The 19523-nt window shown below is 33.9% G+C and overlaps 1 protein-coding gene across 2 annotated transcripts in view; it reads left to right on the forward strand.

The window, feature by feature from the left end:
- Positions 1 to 220: 220 nt before the first annotated feature.
- LOC129806847 (mucin-2) overlaps positions 221 to 19523 on the forward strand; it is a 121585-nt gene continuing 102282 nt past the window's right edge. For both annotated transcript variants that reach the window (XM_055855641.1, XM_055855642.1), the window contains exon 1: positions 221 to 1154. In XM_055855641.1, the coding sequence (XP_055711616.1) occupies positions 1073 to 1154 (82 nt within the window). In that variant the 5' untranslated portion in view covers positions 221 to 1072. The remainder of the gene's footprint in view (positions 1155 to 19523) is intronic.

Consider the following 19523-nt stretch of genomic DNA (forward strand, 5'->3'; position numbering starts at 1 on the left):
TAGGAGCTTTGGTAATTGGTAACCTCTTGTCAAGATCGAAGATAAGCAGATAAATCAAATATTATTCTTCTTTCTAGATTTCTTATATAGAACAGCGTCCTTTTCACAAACTTTTCTTGCAAGTTTGACCAAACTTTTTTCTGAGTGAGTACATACTTTATCAATCTTCAAGTGATTAATGGTACAGTAACATTGCTCTTTAAGCTGCTGTTTTTTTTTTTGAGAATTAAATGCTTCTTGGGATTGTATCATGGGGACCAAAAGGAGCTATAATAGAGTTATTTTGAGGCAGCAATTGTCTCTCGCTCTTGCACATGGAACACCGCGTTTAACTGAGCTTCCCCCACACACCTGTACAAGAAGTCAAATCCCCACCGTTTGGAGCCAAGCAACTCGTGGGCATTTCACCTCAGCTTTGCCTGCAAGAGATTGAGACTTCAGTTGAAGAAAAGTGCTCGAATGTGAAGCACTGGAGCGACGAAGTTTCCGTTTCGATAAACCATTTTTTTCTTGCACCACCATCGGACACCAGAAAAAGACTCAAAATTTTCTTGCTTGCCCCAAGAAAAGCAGTATCCACTCCTTCCTCCTGAGGAATTTTTCTGCCAAAACACTGTGGTCTATCGCGAGGAATTGTCGCCTCTAAAATAAGAAAAAAACCGTTGTGCGTGGTTCGAGTTTAAATTTTCTTCTAACATCGCGATTTTTGTTCTATCGCGAACGCGCAAAGGATCATCCAATGCGAGTTTTTCCACCACTTTTCCTCCATACATCCACCATCCAGATGGCTTAAATGTTGGTGAACAGGCTCAAGGAAGATATAGTGCAAAGTTTATAATATACAGTGCCTTGCTTTATGAAACCATAAATTGCCATATTCAACCAAGAAAGCTCGGATTATTTTCTTTTGCATCTCTTTTTTTTTTTTAATTGCACCGCGCGCCTCTTTTCCAATCTGCGAAAACTGTTCTGTTTTTTTTTTCTTTCTGTATAACCATCTTTCTGCAATATCGCGATATTTTGTTTGGCGCAAAACAACACAAAATAAAATAGCTGTGTGAGAAAGTGTGTGATGAAAGTTTTTCAAACTGGAGCAATGGGGATACCAGCTGGAATATTTTGGATTTTAGCACTTATGCTGATCTTCAATGAAGGTAAGAGTCATTTTCAATCAATAAATTCCCCAATTTCCTCCCGGAAACCCCTCAAAATGGCCAATTATGCACGAAAGACTTCAATGGTATAAGCGACGAACCCCAAAGCTCTTTTGCCCAAATCCATCGAGCAATAAAAGCCAATAAATTGATTCGATATAATCAACTGACGAAACGTGCCCCAAGTAGAGCACACTGCACTCGAAAATGTGTGGCTTGTCTTTGCAAAAATAGCCAGGTTGAAATATATTGAAAGAAAATGGTATTTGCCATTTTGAGACTTTTTAATGAGAGGCGGGCGGGGAAGGCTCACCCAACAAGAAAGTAATGCAAGTTTAAATTTCTCTCTTTTGCCATTTCTTCAACCACGATCATTTTCAAATATGCGTGCATTGAGGTGTGCTGAGGAATAAAAGATTGTAATTGGATATAAATTGCCACAAAATTGGTTTTATTGCCCTATGGCTTTGGGAAGAGTGCATGGAGAGCACCTGAAGATGGCTTTTTTTTGGGTAGTGTCTTGGTGACAATTTGACGATGGACATCCGCTGAAGAGACATTCTCACGAGACTTGCGATGCATTCACAAAAAAATTGTGAAAATTTTAAATTGTTTAGTAACAGGTTTTATATCAGTTTAAATGTGGGTAAATCAGAGTAATTATGACTGAAATATCTCTCAATTATAACTGAACAGTTGATTTTTTTATTCCATTAAACTAACATTGAGAAGGATAGGGGTAAAACTGTCAGGCTTCGCACATATTCTGACTTCGAACACTTCATATTTTCCCATATTCCTTTATGTTAATCTTTCCTAATTTTTCTGGAAGTCTGTGACTTGAAACTGGTTGTTACAATATTGCCATAGGTCACATTCATTAAAGAAATTTGAAAAAAATATGTAGTATTCGAAGCCAGAGTGTGTTGGAAGTCTTAAAGCCTTCCTTTATATCCTCATCAAATATCCCTTGAGTTAGATTATATTGACGGTATAATAACGTCAAAAAGGAGTTATTATATAGAAAGTGTCTCTCAACTTCCTGAAGAATTTAGTGACACAATTTAATCCAAAATTCTACAAGTAATTTTATTACGAAAAAAATAAATAACGTAAAAGTTAAACAAGTAAAATGTTACATACAAAAGGTAATTTGTGACAAATATGTTTCGACAAAATAAGTTTAATATGTTCTGCAGATATTTAAATATGTTTTGTTCACTTTTAAACAACAATAAGGAAGTTGTATGAGAGTCTTTAGCATATTTTGACAATAGGGTGGGGGCATGGATTATGGTAACAATTAATAAAGATTTGCCCCAAGCTTTGGTAGTTTTTGTTAAACTTAATTAAAATTCTGGGTATAGGGCTCATGCGACAAAGTTTCTATCAATACATTCAAGCACATTTTCTGTATATATTTTTTTAAACAACATGTTCTAAAAATAATGGGCAACTCATTCGGGGAACTTAAGCCAATTTAGATAGAGAACCCACAGAGAACTTATACATATTTTCAGAGAACACACGGGGAACTTACAGAGAACCCGGAGATCCATACATTTTACAGGGAACCCGGGGATCGATACATTTTTCAGGGGACTCAGGGATCCTTATATTTTTTAAGGAACCCGGAGATTCCCTATGTCGTTCAGGGAACCCGGGGATACATACGTTTTTTTAACGAATCCAGAGAACCCATACATTTTTCAGGGAACTCGGGAAACCTATATATTTTTCAGTGGATTCGGGGAACCATACATTTTTCAAGGATCCCGGGGACCTATACATTTTACAGGGAGTTCGGGGAACCCATATATTTTTCAGGGAACCCGGGGATCCATACATTTTTCAGGGAACGTAGGGATTCATACATTTTTCAGGGAACCCGGAGATCCATACGTTTTTCAAGGAATCTAGAGAACTCATACATTTTTTGGGGAATTCGAGGATCTATACATTTTTCAAGGATTCCGGGGACCTATACATTTTTCAAGGATCCCGGGGACCTATACATTTTACAGTGAGCCCGGGGAACCCTACATTTTTCAGGAAACCCGGGGATCCATACGTTTTTCAAGGAATCTAGAGAACCCATACATTTTTCAGGGAATCCGAGGATCCATACATTTTTCAAGGATTCCGGGGACCTATACATTTTACATGGAGTTCAGGGAACCCATACATTTTTCAGGAAACCCAGGGATCCATACGTTTTTCAAAGAACCTGGGGAACCCATACATTTTTCAAGGAACCCGGGAAACCTGTAAATTTTGCAGAGGATCCGAGGATCCATACATTTTTCAAGGATCTCGGGGACCCATATATTTTTCAGAGAACCCGGAGAAGCCATACATTTTTCAGGGTAGCCAGGGAAACCATACATTTTTAAGGGAACTCGGAGAACCCACACGTTTTTTCAAGAAACCCGGGAAACTCATACATTTTTTAGCAAAGTCGTGGAACCGGGAACTTGACAACTCTGATTGTCTATGAGTTACCCCTTAGTAACTCGTAACCCTTAATATTCGATCTTTTGAAACAGGTAATAAAGTAGAAAAGGAAATCTTATTTAAATGAGTCTAAAAATATTGCAAAGCTTTATCGCAGAAAAGTTAAATTGCCAAAAGGAATAACTAAGAACAATTGAATTGTAATGGAATAATCAAGGGTCTCAAGTATCTCAAAAAAGTCTCCACATATGGCCATATTCAAATTCTATAGCAATTAAAAAAATAACGTAAATTGGAATTTAAACATTTCTTATGTTAATAAAGGCAAATATTTAGCTAATAGCACTAAATATGTATTCAAGAAATATATTAATTTCAGTGTGTAATTTTTTGACTATTTTACTCTTATTTTATTAATTTATTGGTATAAATGAAATATTTATTTTCTTTAAAGTACATGTTTTCCAAACTCAATATCGGAAGAAAGTAGTTTTAACATTTCTCAGTATATTTATTTGTTAAAATGCATCATCTGCATCAAAGATTATTTGCAAATTTTCTACTTATGTTTTTAAATTTTTACTTTTGCAAATAAAAGAGCTTTTTACTAACTAAAATGTTGATATCCTTGTTTACTACAACAAAGTTAAATTGTAGTCAGAATGTAATTATTCGGGATACATATTCACTAAGAAATGACCCAATTAAATATGACTCAGGAATACAAGATTAATTCAACAATTCAACTAAGAAGAGTCTTATTCACTGCAATTATGTAATATTTCACGTATTCAAGAAGGTCATTCTCCTTTAAAATCTTTTAACATTGTAACGTGATAATAACGTTAAAGAGTAACTTCAAAATGTATATACTGAAAAAAAAAAACTGACCGATATTTTTAATAGTTTATTCCAAGATCAAATATAATTACTCAAGACTCATTATCACCAGAAAAAGACTCAATTACAATTATATACAACTGAAGAATATCAGATTGACTCAACAGCAACTTATCTGCAATTTTGCAACTGTGTTTCACATATTCAAGAAGCTCGAACAGTTTAAAAATATTTTATGTTAATTACTATAATTTCACTGTGTTTATGCTCATTATATTAATATGATAATGACATACCAAGAGAGCATTTTTGAGCAATTGATCTTTTTTTTACATCGTTGACATTTTTCGAAATCGTAAAACATTCAGAGAAATCCGGCTGATATTTTCTAAAAGTTTATATTGCAAGGTTAAGCTCTTCTTTAATACGAATCAATGAGTGTTCGAAGCTAGAGTGTGTGCGAAGGCTGAGAACCTTCCCGTAGTTTTTATATGGTCATTTTGTAGAAATTATTACGGAAAAAGATCCTTACTAGATTATAATGATAATAAATTTTAACTGAATTTGCTAAAGTACAAAAGTCATGGCTATTATCATTTCAGAGTAACAATTTATTTAGAATAAACAAAGGTTAATTTGTAGTAATTATGTGCTGATTAAGTGGTCAGCATAACCAAGAAGAGACTATATTATGAACTCTTAAACTTAGATCAATAACAACACATCTCAACGTAACTGTGTTATCACACTTGCAAATTCAAATTTTAATATGATTCACATTAATTGTCGCTGGTGAGAGTCCAAAAGTGTAATTTGTGTGTTTGAATCATTTTATATTCAAAATTTGATCTATTTGTTGATAAAAAGGTAGACTTGGCCCGCAAAATTTGATATAAATTGATTTATGGCATTAATGCGAAAAATTAATGCGATTTTCTCTTTAATTTTTTAATGTGAAAAATATTTATGCTTTAGCTAAATTTAAACTTATTTTTGCAGGCCAAGTCCACTTCTTTATCAATAAATAGAAAAACCCCAAATACTAAGTGACTCAAAGACACAAATAACACATTTGGACGCTCACAAGCGACAATTAATGTGAATCACATTAAAATTTTAATGTGCAAGTGTGATAACGCCGTAATAATAACGTCGTAAGTGAGTAATTTTATCAGTGAAATATTTTGAAACAACAATGATTTAGTGGTATTCATCAATTTTTGTAGAGAGTGAGATTATGACGCAGTTTTCTTCACGAGGTGAAGAGCCTTGATTAATGGGGCGAGCAAAAAATCAGGGTCAGAAAAGATGAGTGTGATTTCATTTAACGGACCAATGTTTAAACTCTGATTTCGCACGATTAATCGGATGTTGGTCGTAAAGAAGACGATTGAGAGGAAAATCGCGCATAAAAATTTTATATTAATGAGAGTAGACAAAAATTGTGGAAAGTAGAGTCTCTCTTTCAGTGAAATTCTTCCTGCCATCAAACACCAATAATTGTTCGGTAATTGCAGTTGGTCACCTGAGTATGGAACAGTATCTCATATTGAATGGTGTGTTGTTAATTGATCATCATCAATTTAGCGCTGTTGATCAATTTGATGCGCCAATTGAGATGGTATTCTATGGAAGTGCTAGTGATTTTTCATGGCATTACGTAATGTACGATGCAAGATTGAATCTCTTTGCACTGATGGAGCAAAAAGAAGCTCTCCGGTGTCCAAATAGAAAATGCAGGATTGAAGATGGTCTACAGAAAAAAAGCGTCTAACTGGTAATTCTCGAAATTCACGCGATTAATCACATAGAGTTACGACAATGAATTTGATCATCAGCCTTTTTTTCTTGTACCTAAATCTTGAATATTTCTCTTTTGGACTTCAATTTGCCGCACTTTTTCCCATGTCGTTATTTTTTGCTGCCTGGGCATCTCTTGAGGCAGAAGGTTAATTCGATTGTGGTCAGAAAGATGACTTCTGAGGTTTTAGCGATTGATGCAACAGAAAGGAAAATTGCTTACGGTGCAACTTTAACAATTTAATACGATCTCCTATGATTTTCCTCATATATGCTCCATCTCTCTGTCCAAAGATAAGTTTCTTGCACCAGACACTTTCAACACCCAACCAAATGGGATGTCTTAAAGTGGAGAGAATACCCAAGACAGACCATAAAATGCTGGTGTTTGTCTTTAAATAAATGCCCCCACTTGCACCAAAGTGAGATGCATTGGGATTAGAGCTGAAGAAAATGACTTGTTTGATGACCACAAGTTACATATTAAAATCAACTCTACAGCTCATTGAATGTGGATGAATCTCTGTTGTGTCTCAAGCAAATGCGTTGACGAGGCTCTCAACTATGATAATCATCTTATGATGATGACCGTGATCGACCAATTGCACTTTCATTCATTCTTCAACTGACGCTTTCATTCGCACTTTCATGTCCAGAGGACTTGATTTTCATCTCTGGCTCATGGCTTAAACCACAATGTTTTGAATTCTGTGCATCCGTTGCTCAAGACGCCGGATTTAAACATTTATTGCTATGCTTGTTTTTCTTTCTGCTCAAGAAAAGTGAATTATTGTGCCTTAACGGTGCTATATATTGACCTTGTGGTCGTGGATGAGGCACTTTTATTGCTTAGAGAGCGAAATTATGAGTTTATTCTTAATTCTACTTAATTTAAAATGGGAGTTTTAGTAGCCTTTTACTAACATTCGCGTTTATTAATTGTTAAACGTATAGGGTAAAATATGGTAGGGGAAACTGGGGCACCACCAAACACGAGGTACCACCGAACACCAATTTTTATTTCTAAACTACTTGGACTATCTCGACTAAGCGCCTGACAAGATGGCCTTTTTATATGGAGCTATATGTGAAGCCAATTCCAAAATTGATCTCGGACTCAGCTCACAGTGCTCCAAGGAAAAAATTTATTTAAACAAAAATTTAGTATATTTATCCCTCCATACAGAAAAGTATCTTATAATACGGAAAAACTTTTCACTTTTTAAATATTTAGCATAACGATCACGAGTGCAGAAAAATTCCCATACGAATTTGTATGTGAAAGTAAGAAATTGGCTTCAACTTTGAAGGCCACTCGCCGGGGACTAGATTTCGACCATTCCTTCAGTGGACAAGAATCCCTAGTGCCTATAAATTCCTATAGGTCTTATCCTCTGAAGTCGAATATCCGATTAAAAAATCGCAGTGTTTGGTGGTACCCCGTGTTTGATGGTGCCCCAGTTTCCCCTAATGCAAAACCTGGCCCAAATGCGTAGAAAGACTTTCTTCCTTATTAGGGTGAAAGAAACACCTATTGACACTTTAAGAAGTCTTGTCAGAACTTATTGACATCCTACTCTGTGCAATTTGGAATACGAAATTTGAACATCTATCCTTATCAAAAAATGTAGACAAACAAAAAAACGTCATATTATTTACATTTTATAAAATACTTTTTAAGTAAATTTCAAGATTTTGACAAAAGTGTCAATAGGGGTTCCCCGTCGAAAAGGTGTTCCTTCGACCCTAAATATGGTTCTCAAGAGAAGGCTTTCAGGCTTTGCATGCATTCAGGCTTCGAACATTTCACATATTTTCCATTCAATTAAAATTAGTTCAACACAAATTTTAGTACAATCTTAATGAATTTAATTTTATTGAAAACTTTATAATAAACACCTTTACTACTTTGAGAAAAAAAAGGGGCTGCGATTAACTTTTTGTCCTCATAACTTTAACACTTTTTAGGTGTAAAAATATATCAACATTTTTTAATGTTAATTTTACACCTTTTTAAGTGTAAAATTAAAATGAAAAAGGGTAACTTTAACCCCTAATACACCTGAAAAGGGTAATATTTACACCGATTTCGGATCAATACTGCAGAGTAAAATAAACATTTCCGGGATGTTATTTTAACTTTTTCGGATTTCTTTCAGTGTAGGAACTTTACATTAGGAACCGTTTTATGAGGAAGTTCTGTTTTTTGATGCATTTTCACACCGATTTTGACAATTTTGATAGATTTAAACAATTGTACAAAAACGTTCTTATCGATCTGAAATGCTTTTCTTCGAAGAAATTGTGCATTTAACTTGAAAACCCTATTTCAATCTGATTTTGATTATATTTAAAGTGTTTTGGATAGATATTATAATTTTCCATTAGTTTCACAAAAGGCAAAAAATAACTATTTTTGGTTTAAGGAAAGGGGATATCAAAAATAGCTTGGATTTTCTTTGAAACTTACTTCCTAGTGGTTCCGGCACCACTTTTAGGTCAGGAAAATTTCATAAAGTCAAAATTCACGTCCTGTCCTTTCTTCAAACCTTTGTATATGTCTATTCCACTCTTTCACACTCTTCTTCTTCTTCTTTTAAACGTCAAACTAAATTAAATTTACTTCACCCAATTTTGAGACCGAAAAGAATGGAATAGATTTATGCAAATCTTTTGAGATAGAAAGGGACGTCAATTTTGACTTCATGAAATTATACTGAGCTAAAAGGTGTGGCGAAGGCATAAGATACAAATTTTCAGAAATCAAAATTGAAATTTTCAAAGATGAAAATTTTGTCAAAAAAAAGGTTAATTATTCAAAAATGTAATAAAAAATGTTCTCTCAGTCTTCAAGGTTTTTTTTTCAAAGTTTCTTTTGAAAAATTTAATTCTGCACCGATTTTGACTACTTTGTAGCCATATGTGGAAAGCTTGAGAAATTTCTTAAGAATTTTTCTATAATACAACATTGTGGCTTTCTTTTACAAAAATTGATTGAAAAATTTCTCAAAATCCTCCAAAAAAATTCTATTTTCAAAGTTTATCTTAGATTTCCCCCAAAATGAACGTTTTTGAGCTTTTTGTAAAGCTCATAAAATTCAATAAAAGACCTTTTAAGCCCAGTAAAAGAGCCTTCTTTCTGTGAAAACGCTCCGGTGAGCTAAATCTTTGTATTCTTCAATTATTTCTAGAATTATGTTCTTTTTTCAAACGTTCTGAATATCAACGGGGAACAATAGAGTCTATGCCAGACCTTTCCTCGCTACGTTCTTGTTCTTACTTCTCCATTTTCCTTGTAATTTTCCAGATTACCTTCATAAATCCTTGAATATTCTTCAAAACCATGAAAAGGATTACATGTAGGGACATATCTCTTGTATAGAAATATTCTCATTGGAAAAATAGTTAAGTTTTTGAAGATCTTTGGGACCGTAGGGACTCAAAAGTTACCGTAACCGAAAAAAAATGAATAGCAACATCAGATTAAGAATAATTAGTTCAGATTTCATAAAACCATTATACTCTAAACTTTTTGTTAACAATTTCTTGATATATAGTGGGGCCCTTTTGTCCTAGTGGTCTTCAGTAACCCTAGTTCTTTTTTCACGTTATCACTCATTATTCTTCTCGTAGAATTAAAGAATATTTAAAAATTTAAGAGCCAAATCTGAAATATTAAATGGAAAATTACAGGTTTTATGAAAACGTTCCTAAAGTCCTTCCTGATCCTTCACTAAAAATCGTTCCTATACACCAAGAACGATTTATCACCCTATTTTTCATCGTTTTGAATTTTCAGATTTTGATAATTTTCCAATGACTGACAAGTCCTTTTCGAATTGGGTTTCGAATTTTTTAATCGTCTATCGATACCTAAAAAATGGCCCAGTCCCATCTCTAGTGAAAGTTTGGACCAGCTCCCATACGTTCTTACCCATTCACCTTTCAATGAAAAGAATGTTATCTTTATTGTTATTGATACGTAAAGCTTTTAATTGAAATGGTAACTTATTTTATGAGCAAAAAAGACTTTTGTGAAATGTGAGTAATTGCTTCAATAGGGCACTTCGTTGGGCAATCTTAATGGACAATTTTAGAGGGAAAAGTTAGCAATTGTATCCCCAAGAATCGTTTCATTGAGGTAACTTTTTGGGGCTCTTTGTAGACAAAAGCCCCAGAGAAAATTAAGGTTATTCCGGAGGGTTAGAAACAAGAGAATTTTGAGGTATTTTAAGGTGATTTTGTAACAAATTGGAGATTGTTACACTTCCTGGAACCCTGGAAATTGATATTGAGACGATGGATATTATATCAATATCATGGATAACATAACCTCAGAAATAATGTTTTTCAATATTTTTGATAATAAGTCTTAGGATCCTTACTACAGCTATTTGTTCTAAAGTTCTTATAGTTTTTATTCAGGTTGTAACTGAAGAAATAAAAAGAACAACCACAAGCAAAGAAACTATCAATGAAAAGAAGGGTTAAAATTCGAATTGAGGTTATGTTTTTTTTTTCTCCCTGCAACATAACCTCTTGTCTATAAAATCCTCCTCTCGTTGTCTTTTATGAAACAAAATTCATTATGATTAACCACAAAACCGATTTGTAAAGAATTTTCTCTATACCAACCCATAAATATTCAGTAGCAAAATTTATTAATTACCACTGAACAAACAAAACCGCAGTAAAAGCAATCAAAATTAATTTTCTATTCCTTTCCATTCTACTATGGCTGTTTGTTTTTTTTTTTCTCGAAAATAAAAGATTTTCATGAACAAATATTAATTGGTTGAGAAATCTCAGGAAATACTTCACTTTTTGTACACCACTTTCGCCCTTTTTCTCTTATCCATATCGCCTTCCACCTCAGTGATTTCCAGATCACACTCTTTTCCAGCCCGATGCAGAAATTCGAGACATAAATTCCGCGGGAGAGTGCGACTATTGAAACAATGAGGACACATTTGAATCATTCGCATGTGAGATTTGGTGTGTGAAAAATTGTAGGTGATTTTTAACCGCAAAAGTGAAAATGGTATACTATCGAATTGCAGACTTTCATCCAAAGTGCAAAAGAGATCTCTTGAGCATCTTTTTGAAAAGGCGCATAACATTGTGTCTTGAGAATAGGGATCAATTTGAATAAAATCCATGCATTGATTGCAATTTTACCCGACATTTGCATATCTTGCGATGAGATTCTCATGGAGACTGTTCAAATTGCTTGGCAATTGATCGGTGCAAATTGGATTTTAGAGGCAGAGAAAATTGTTTGGCCAGAGTTTTGCAACTTATTCACATATTGTGACTTCCCTTTGCCGCCCAAAGAACATGAGGCGCAATTAATTGATTTTCCACGGGGAACAATTTTCCTGTTTGTCATTTTCCACTTTGATCTTTCGCAAAAGAACCATCGCCGACCAATTGTTTTATTGCCAATTGTGCAATATATTATAGATGTTAATTGTATAATATGGTTAGATTGGAAAATTTTGTGTGAGGGAAAACCTTGGGTTTGTGTCGTTTGCCATAAAAATTTCACTAATTAGGCTGTATTTCGCCAATGGCCATCCATTTCGTGCATAACGATCGTCCCATTCTATATAACGACTCCTCAGTGGGGTTGGTCAAATACCTTCAAGTAAAATGCTACAACTTGAAAAATGCTTATGCATATTTGACAAAGTGAATGCACGAAACTGTATGAAACTGCCCCATTATGAAAGTAAATTTACCAATTAAATGTACTGACTTATGGTGTTATACCAATGAAAAATGAAATCTTTCTCCTGGACATTTTTTTAGTACATGCCAGTTCTAATATTGTTCTGCGCAATCGACTTTTCTTTACATTGATTCTTGTTACGACTGATCGATAAAACCACCAAACAGTCGTGATAACCAACTCAAAGAAAAATCGATTATGCAGAAATAGATCATAATTAGAATTATTTGAATTTCCCGTTAAAGAGTGTACTAAAACATTAATTCAATATAAAACAGTTTCGATGCAACCGATATATCAGATAATTTAGAGTATTTTAACAAATTTTAATAGAGGGAGGTGGGGCTACTTTGAACTGTGGGGCTACATTCTTATACAAGTTTTTCGCATATTTCTAAAGGAAACTGGGTTTGACCATGATGTAATTAGGTAGGCAAAACAATTGCAGATCTAAATAAAAAAATTGTAACGACTGGCTGTAAGTAGCCCCACCTCCCCATATGTATACATTTTAATTTTAAATAAAAGAACATAATTTAGGACAGGACAATGGCATAATTTTTTCGCAGTTCCACAACAAAGCTGATACAGTTCTTTATGAAACTACGTTTTGCAGTCTATTTGGTTTACCTTTTAGGTCACTTTATTAAATATAACAGTATATTAAAATTTTCCACTAAACTAATACTTAAACGTTTGTACTAAAAACTTCTGCAGGAATTAGTAAAATTGATATTTTTTAAATATTGTAAAATATTGAAAATTTAATATTGCACACAAAATGGAAAGTTAAATATTTTTCCATATGTAGTAACATTTGTAGAAAAATTCTGGAACAACATAAAGATTTTGGAACAAGATTAGAGTTAAGTATTGTGAAGTTCTAAGAAACAAAAACAATTCCTAAAAATTTCATTAAATGTTGTGAAAGGAAAATTTCACAAATTTCTTCTTTTCAAATAATGAAATAATTTTTATTGGAAAATGCCAAAAGACATTTTTTTTTAATATATATTTCTTTACAATTTATACTCAAAATTCTGTGAGTGCTAAAAGCTATTTGTTTTTAAATGAAATATATAACGGTGTAAAATGTTGTAAATAAAACAACAGTAAATCATTATTTTCATAAATGTCCGTGAAGGAAGGGTGAAATAAATTATTAGAATTGATAGGGATAGGTGGGGCTACTTTGAGCAGTGGGGCTATATTAATATATGATTTTTTTCTAAATGAAGCTGGTCCTTACAGTTATTTTATTTAGATCCACAATTGTGGAGCACAGAGGCAAAATGACACATATCCTATGCTTTAGCCATAGGATATGTGTCATTTTGCCTTTGAGCTCCACAATTGTTTTGTTTGTCTATTCAAATTACATCATATTTAAACCCAGTTTCCTTTAGAAATATGCGAAAAAAATCGAATAACAATGTAGCCCCACCTCTCCCTATTTTTTTAAATAAATTTCTTTCATGTCAGAAAAAAATCCACTTGAAATAATTCAGGGAATATTTAAAGATAGACATTTTATATGTTTGATATAGGGGTGAAATTGACAGGTTTTATTTATAAAAAGCTGTGAATTTTCTGTATAATGTTTTGTGAAAAAAGCGTCATAGGGTAGAAGGAACACCTCTTCGACAGGGAATCCCTATTGACACTTTTGTTAATATCTTGAAATTTATTTAATTTAAAGTATCTAATAAAATGTAAATAGTGTGACGTTCTTTTCTTAGTCAACGTTTTCTGATAAAGATAGATGTTCAAATTTCGTATTCCAAATGGTACAGAGTAGGGTGTCAATAAGTCGTCCTGACACGACTTCTTAAAATGTCAATAGGTGTTCCTTTCACCCTAGTTCTCGCGAAATAATTAAAAAAAAGTATATGTGAAAATAACTACTAGTTTTTGCGTCAAGAACTAAAATGTCAATTTCATTCATCTGTCAATATGACATTAAATGTCAATATCAATGTCAAAAAAATCCTGGAATTTATTAAGGTCAAATCAATAAAGGTCAATCCTAAAAAAAAATTCAGACGTTCATATTTTATTTTAATTCATTTGTACATTAAGTTTGTTAAATTGCATCTGTCAGTGTGACATTTGATAAACATAATTACATGACAAGTAATTCGACGCATTGCATTATTTTGCTATTTAACATAAATGCCAATGTCATTGTCAAAAAATCTCTGAGATTTATCTCGCTCATAATCCTAAAAAAATTAGGATTCGTATATTTCATTTCATTTCATCTGTACAGTATGGTAAAATCGCATCCGTCAATGCGACATTAAATAAACGTCAATGTCAGTTAATGACTCAATTCAAATTTAAATTACTGGTAAAACTCCCCATAATTTCCTTCAATATTTTCGTTGATCTCACGCAGTGTTATTAGCTTCTCGGACATCGCCTGAGACAATTTGGAATTTCTTGTGGCATATTTCTCGTGCTCGTAATTACTTGCCAATCGAATTATATAAATAAAAAAGCGAAATCGATAGCAAGGTCATATCCAATCACAATTGGTAGTCAATCTTTTTGTTGTACTTTCATCAGTCGGTGGCAGGGTGTGGTTCTTGTTCCTGATCCGCTTCACCTCCCTCTCAGGGATTGAGATCAAATGGATATAGCCTGTCGACTTTTTTCCATCAGCACCTTTTGTGGCATTTTCCAGTGCGAGGCGCGAGATTGAGCTAAATTGCGTTCACCCAATATTCACGCGCGCCACCATCGCGGAGCCAATTAAGCTTTTTGTTCTTGGGCGCTAAAAGGTACTCCCATAATGGTCAGTCCCGAAGTCAGGAGAGCTTTTAATTCACTCAATCTCAGCTGGTGCAAGAGTTTCAACCAGCAGCCAATCCCACTCTGCTTGGCAATAAATAATTATATTTGTAATAGAAGTTGATGGCATAGCATGTGTTTGTTTCACAAAAGTGCCCACAATAAATGAAATGACATTCAAAAAGAACTAGAGAGCTGAGATTGAGACCACACCCAACTGCAAAGAACTTGCTTGTTACATTTTATGTGAACATTTCATGTTGAGCGGCAGAGTAAAAAAAAAGAATGGTGCTAGAGACAGACATTTAAAATAGATCGAATTGTTTATATTAGAGACCTCGAAGGCCATACCACATCTGAGAAATATCATGGAAAATTATATACTACATCCAACATTATTGCCACAGAAGACTTTTTTTTTATCCATCTTGTATTTCGGAGTCAAAAGTACCTTCCAAATGGGAGTCAATTTGAGACCTAGTATTTTGACACGTCAATTGAAAATGCAATTCTTGCATTGTTTCACCACCTTCCCAGCTCGTTTCATACCAAACTTAATTCAATCTTCAATCAATCTTAATTGCTTTTGACATTTTTTCTTCAATTGCATTCCTTGTCATGCGAAATATGTGTTCAAGATCCTGATGGATTGGAAACCATGGTCACAAGATTTCATGCGAAATTTTTCGAAAAGTTTCAATGAAAAATTGATTAAACAAATAAATGACAGAAGGAAACTGTCATGATAAAAACCAGCTTCATTATTCTGACATTAGTTGACGTATTATCATGCGAACAAAAATATTAAAGGAATACAATTTTGACACAAAATGTTTGACAGGACTAACCGTTAAAATGACAGTATCCTCTCGTTCTAATAAACCTTCCCGATTTGAGAGCTCTCTCCGGTTGAGGTTTTTCATTTACCGATTCGAAGGTAAATCAGAGAGAACTTACCTAAAAACCCGTTGTAAGTTCGAACGTTTAAACCGACGAGTTGCACAAAACTGAGCAAGTTCATGAAAACGACATTTATCTTAATACAATTGCAATTCAAACGTTCTGCCATCCTGAAATTCCACAAAACTACACAAAAATTCACTTTTTGCAGCAAAGGTTTGCACACTTAGGTTGACATTGTTGACGATTGAAGTGTCAAGAATATCGAAATTCGACATGGCAGAACAATCAGCGCTAAAGCGGCGAGTACGTGAACTTGCACTTTAGGTTTCCGGTAGATTTTCGAATAGGTTTGGCTTGGCTTTGGAGTGACGTTGTCTCTTCGAAAGGTTATTACTGAACGGAGCCTATGAGACACTTAGGCTAAGTACTACACATGATTTTAAATTCGATAAAAGAAAAGATCACATGTGCAATGTCGAACAGTTTGAATATGAATTTCTGCAAATCTTAACCTCAAAATTGAGGTTGTACCATTGGTACCATGGAGATATGAAATTATAACACCCGGGGAGACCGGGGTAAAATTAGCCAGAACATGTGATTTTATATTGCGAATAATTATAATTTTAAAAAAAAGTTTATTATACGTCGAAGGAACACCTCTTCAACAGGGAACCCCTATTGACACTTTTGTCAAAATGTTGAAATTTATTTAATGCATCCAGTAAAATGTAAGTAATATAACGTTTTTTTTCAATAATCTGTGTTTTTCGATAAGGATAAGTGTTCGAAATTCGTATTCCAAATGATACAGAGTAGGGTGTCAATAAGTCCTGACAAAGTGTCAAAGTGTCAATAGGTGTTCCTTTCACCCTAGCTATTAGGGTGAAAGTCCTGACACGAGTCAAGTCAATAAGTCCTGACACGAGTTCTTAAAGTGTCAATAGTTGTTGCTTTCAGCCTATAAGTATTTAAATGGGTAGGAAACCAAGAAGCTTTTTTTTTCTTAATGTAGTCTTGTAGAATTCTCTAAGTAAGGCACTCTAGAACTAAAAATCTTTTTATTTGCTTATAACGCTCTTGGTTCCATCACTGAGATTACTATAAATAAAGTGGCACACTCTTAAGGATCTTAAAAGCTTCTATAGGAATTTCAACAGAAAATTCTCACTTTAAGTCTTTTAAAAGTGCTCTAAAAGACTTGTCTAATACTTGGTTCTATAAGGCAGCTATTTTGCTTCTTGGGAAGGGAGGTGTTTCCTTCGAATTAATAAAGATTCTTCAATATTCCTGCTAAGGCAAACTATGACATCCCACTGTCTAATACTATCCGTGGCCCATTCTACACAGGTCTCCCCAACATTAAATAAATTTCAATATTTAACAAAATCGTCAATAAATGTTCCCTGCCGAACAAGTATTCCTTTGACGCTATAAATTTATTTTATGAAATATTTCGGGACTTCTGGTTTTAATTTTCACAGTAGGGGAGACTGGGGCAGAATTAGCAAGCTAATGATATTTTTCTTTGACTGATAAATATTTAAATAAATAAGAAGGGAGCTAATTACTCTGAATGAATAGTATTTACTTAATATTCTTTCCAAGGAAAACAGTAACTTCCCTGGTCTCTTCTATTTCTTTTCTGTGTTCTAAAAATTCTGCTTCATATTTTCTCAAAATTGAAGAAATTCTACAAACGAATTTAGACATTTTAGACCCGTTTCGTTTTTTGATAGGCTTAAGCTTGAAAGCTTTTAAAGTTTATCCAATGAGAGAATGCAACGAGGATAAAATATTTCATGGGATTATGTATGAATTTACTAGTGAATAATTTATTTTTCTAATATTTAATAGAAATGTGTAAGTCTCTTTAGTAAAACTTAAAGGAAATTTACTTTATTGGAAGGTATGAACGTTCGAAGGGAGAGTACTTTCCCCTAGCCTGAAATCCTTCCCCTATGGATAAATAAAACATAAGTTTCATTCTCAAACTGAAGCCTAAGTTAATCAATTCACTATTATAATAGTTGCAGAACATGAAGTATAACACTCAGAAAACAGCTCTGTGGAAACGGGTCTTGATTTAGCTCTTGAAATAAGAACGGGCATTTGTGTCTTGGGTTAAAGACTATTTTACTTAAAGAAAAGCATTTATTTTAGAATACGCTTTGCCTCAAGAACGTACAGTCTTTGAATTTACATGCGTGGAAAAAATATAATTTCAAGTACTGAGTAGTTCTTAAAGCAAAGCTAAATGAGTTTTGATTCTAGTATCAAATTTTCTCTGTTATATCGCGACAAAATCGACGTACGCTCATAATTAAAAAGAGAAAATTAAATTCACAATTTTTTAATGAACCACCATTACATATACTTTTTAAACTGTAACTTGTCACATTCCCTCATTTTCTACTGAAATCCAAGCGAAATTTATCAAGTTTTATCCGACTCGAGACTCACATTTGGGAAGATATTTTTCCATCCGACTATCGATGAGTGAGATGCCTCTGAATATCGTGACATTTTTTTTTCACAAGACCACCTCACAAAATTCTTTCAAATATTTCACTATATAAATTTTCAAAATAAAAAATCATATTTCCACAACACTCCAGAGACTCGAGCAAAGCTTATTAGACACAATGTTTTATTTTCCAGGAAAAAATGTTTTTCGTTTTTCGAGCGTATTTCACCTATTCGCCACATATTTCTTGTCGGCACTGTAATTTATTAAACCAAAAGACACTTCACTACCTGTAGAGGCTTCTGCCCACAATTTTAACTATAATTTCATTGAGAAAACTCTCGAAAACAATCACAACTTTGCGAATTAATTGCACTGTGAATTGTTTTGTCTGTCATTTGACAGCACTGGAAGCCACTGAAAATTTTCTAGAGAGACGGTACTCTCTCTCTCTCTCAAGACACGGCAGCTCTTAGTTGATCTGTTTTAGAAAACAGCTCTTGATTCTAAGCACGACATGTTTAGGTTGATTCGGGTCTTAAAATATTCTTACAGACAAGAGCTGTATTTTAGCAAGTCCCATACAAAGTTAGAACTGCCTTTTTCTGAGTGAAGGAAATCGGTGCACGCCCTGTGAAAATCTCAAGGAGTGCAATGTTATGCAAATTTAGTCATAAATTCCTTCTCTCAGAGACTCTTGTAAGTTGTGTGAAATGCAGCACTCAATAAATAACATTTTGACGAGTAGGAAAATTCTCTCTCAAGTGAAACTTTCATACTGACCAAAAGCTCAACTCTCACCATCAATTTTCCACCGGAATGGATCACGTATAGAATGTCTTAGTTTTTAGCCTCCTGGATCACGACCAAGAGGAAAAGTCACCATAAATCTAATAATGTTGGGATAATGGCGCGCAAAAAAATGGCAAAAAAGTGTCTCTAATGATACAGGCAAGATTGTCGGTGATCTCAATTGCAGTCACGAATATTGATGTAAGGCTCTGGAATTGCAAAGAAGTTTTTTAAAGTTGAGGAGGTAAAAAAAAATGTAGCAAAAGAGCTTTGTCGCCTGATACGTGATTTGACAGAAATTCCATTTAATTATGCTTCAACGGAGGCATTTTTTTTCATCAGAGATCATTTTTGTCCTCAACATTTGCTCAGAAGATCATTATGCAACATTTTGTCTCTTGTTCTATGCTGCACATATGGTCTCCCACCAGTCGTATCACATAAATTGCACCTTAATTATTTTATTTTATAAATTGCAGCCTCGCACATAATTTACACGTACGACCAAATTTGCATATTTCCCCCACTTTGGGCGCCAAATGCATTGCTAATAGTATTGTTGCATATATTGTTAGCTTGAAAAAAGGCG

The sequence above is a fragment of the Phlebotomus papatasi genome, chromosome 3 (genome assembly GCF_024763615.1).
Source record: "Phlebotomus papatasi isolate M1 chromosome 3, Ppap_2.1, whole genome shotgun sequence".
NCBI lineage: Eukaryota > Metazoa > Arthropoda > Insecta > Diptera > Psychodidae > Phlebotomus > Phlebotomus papatasi.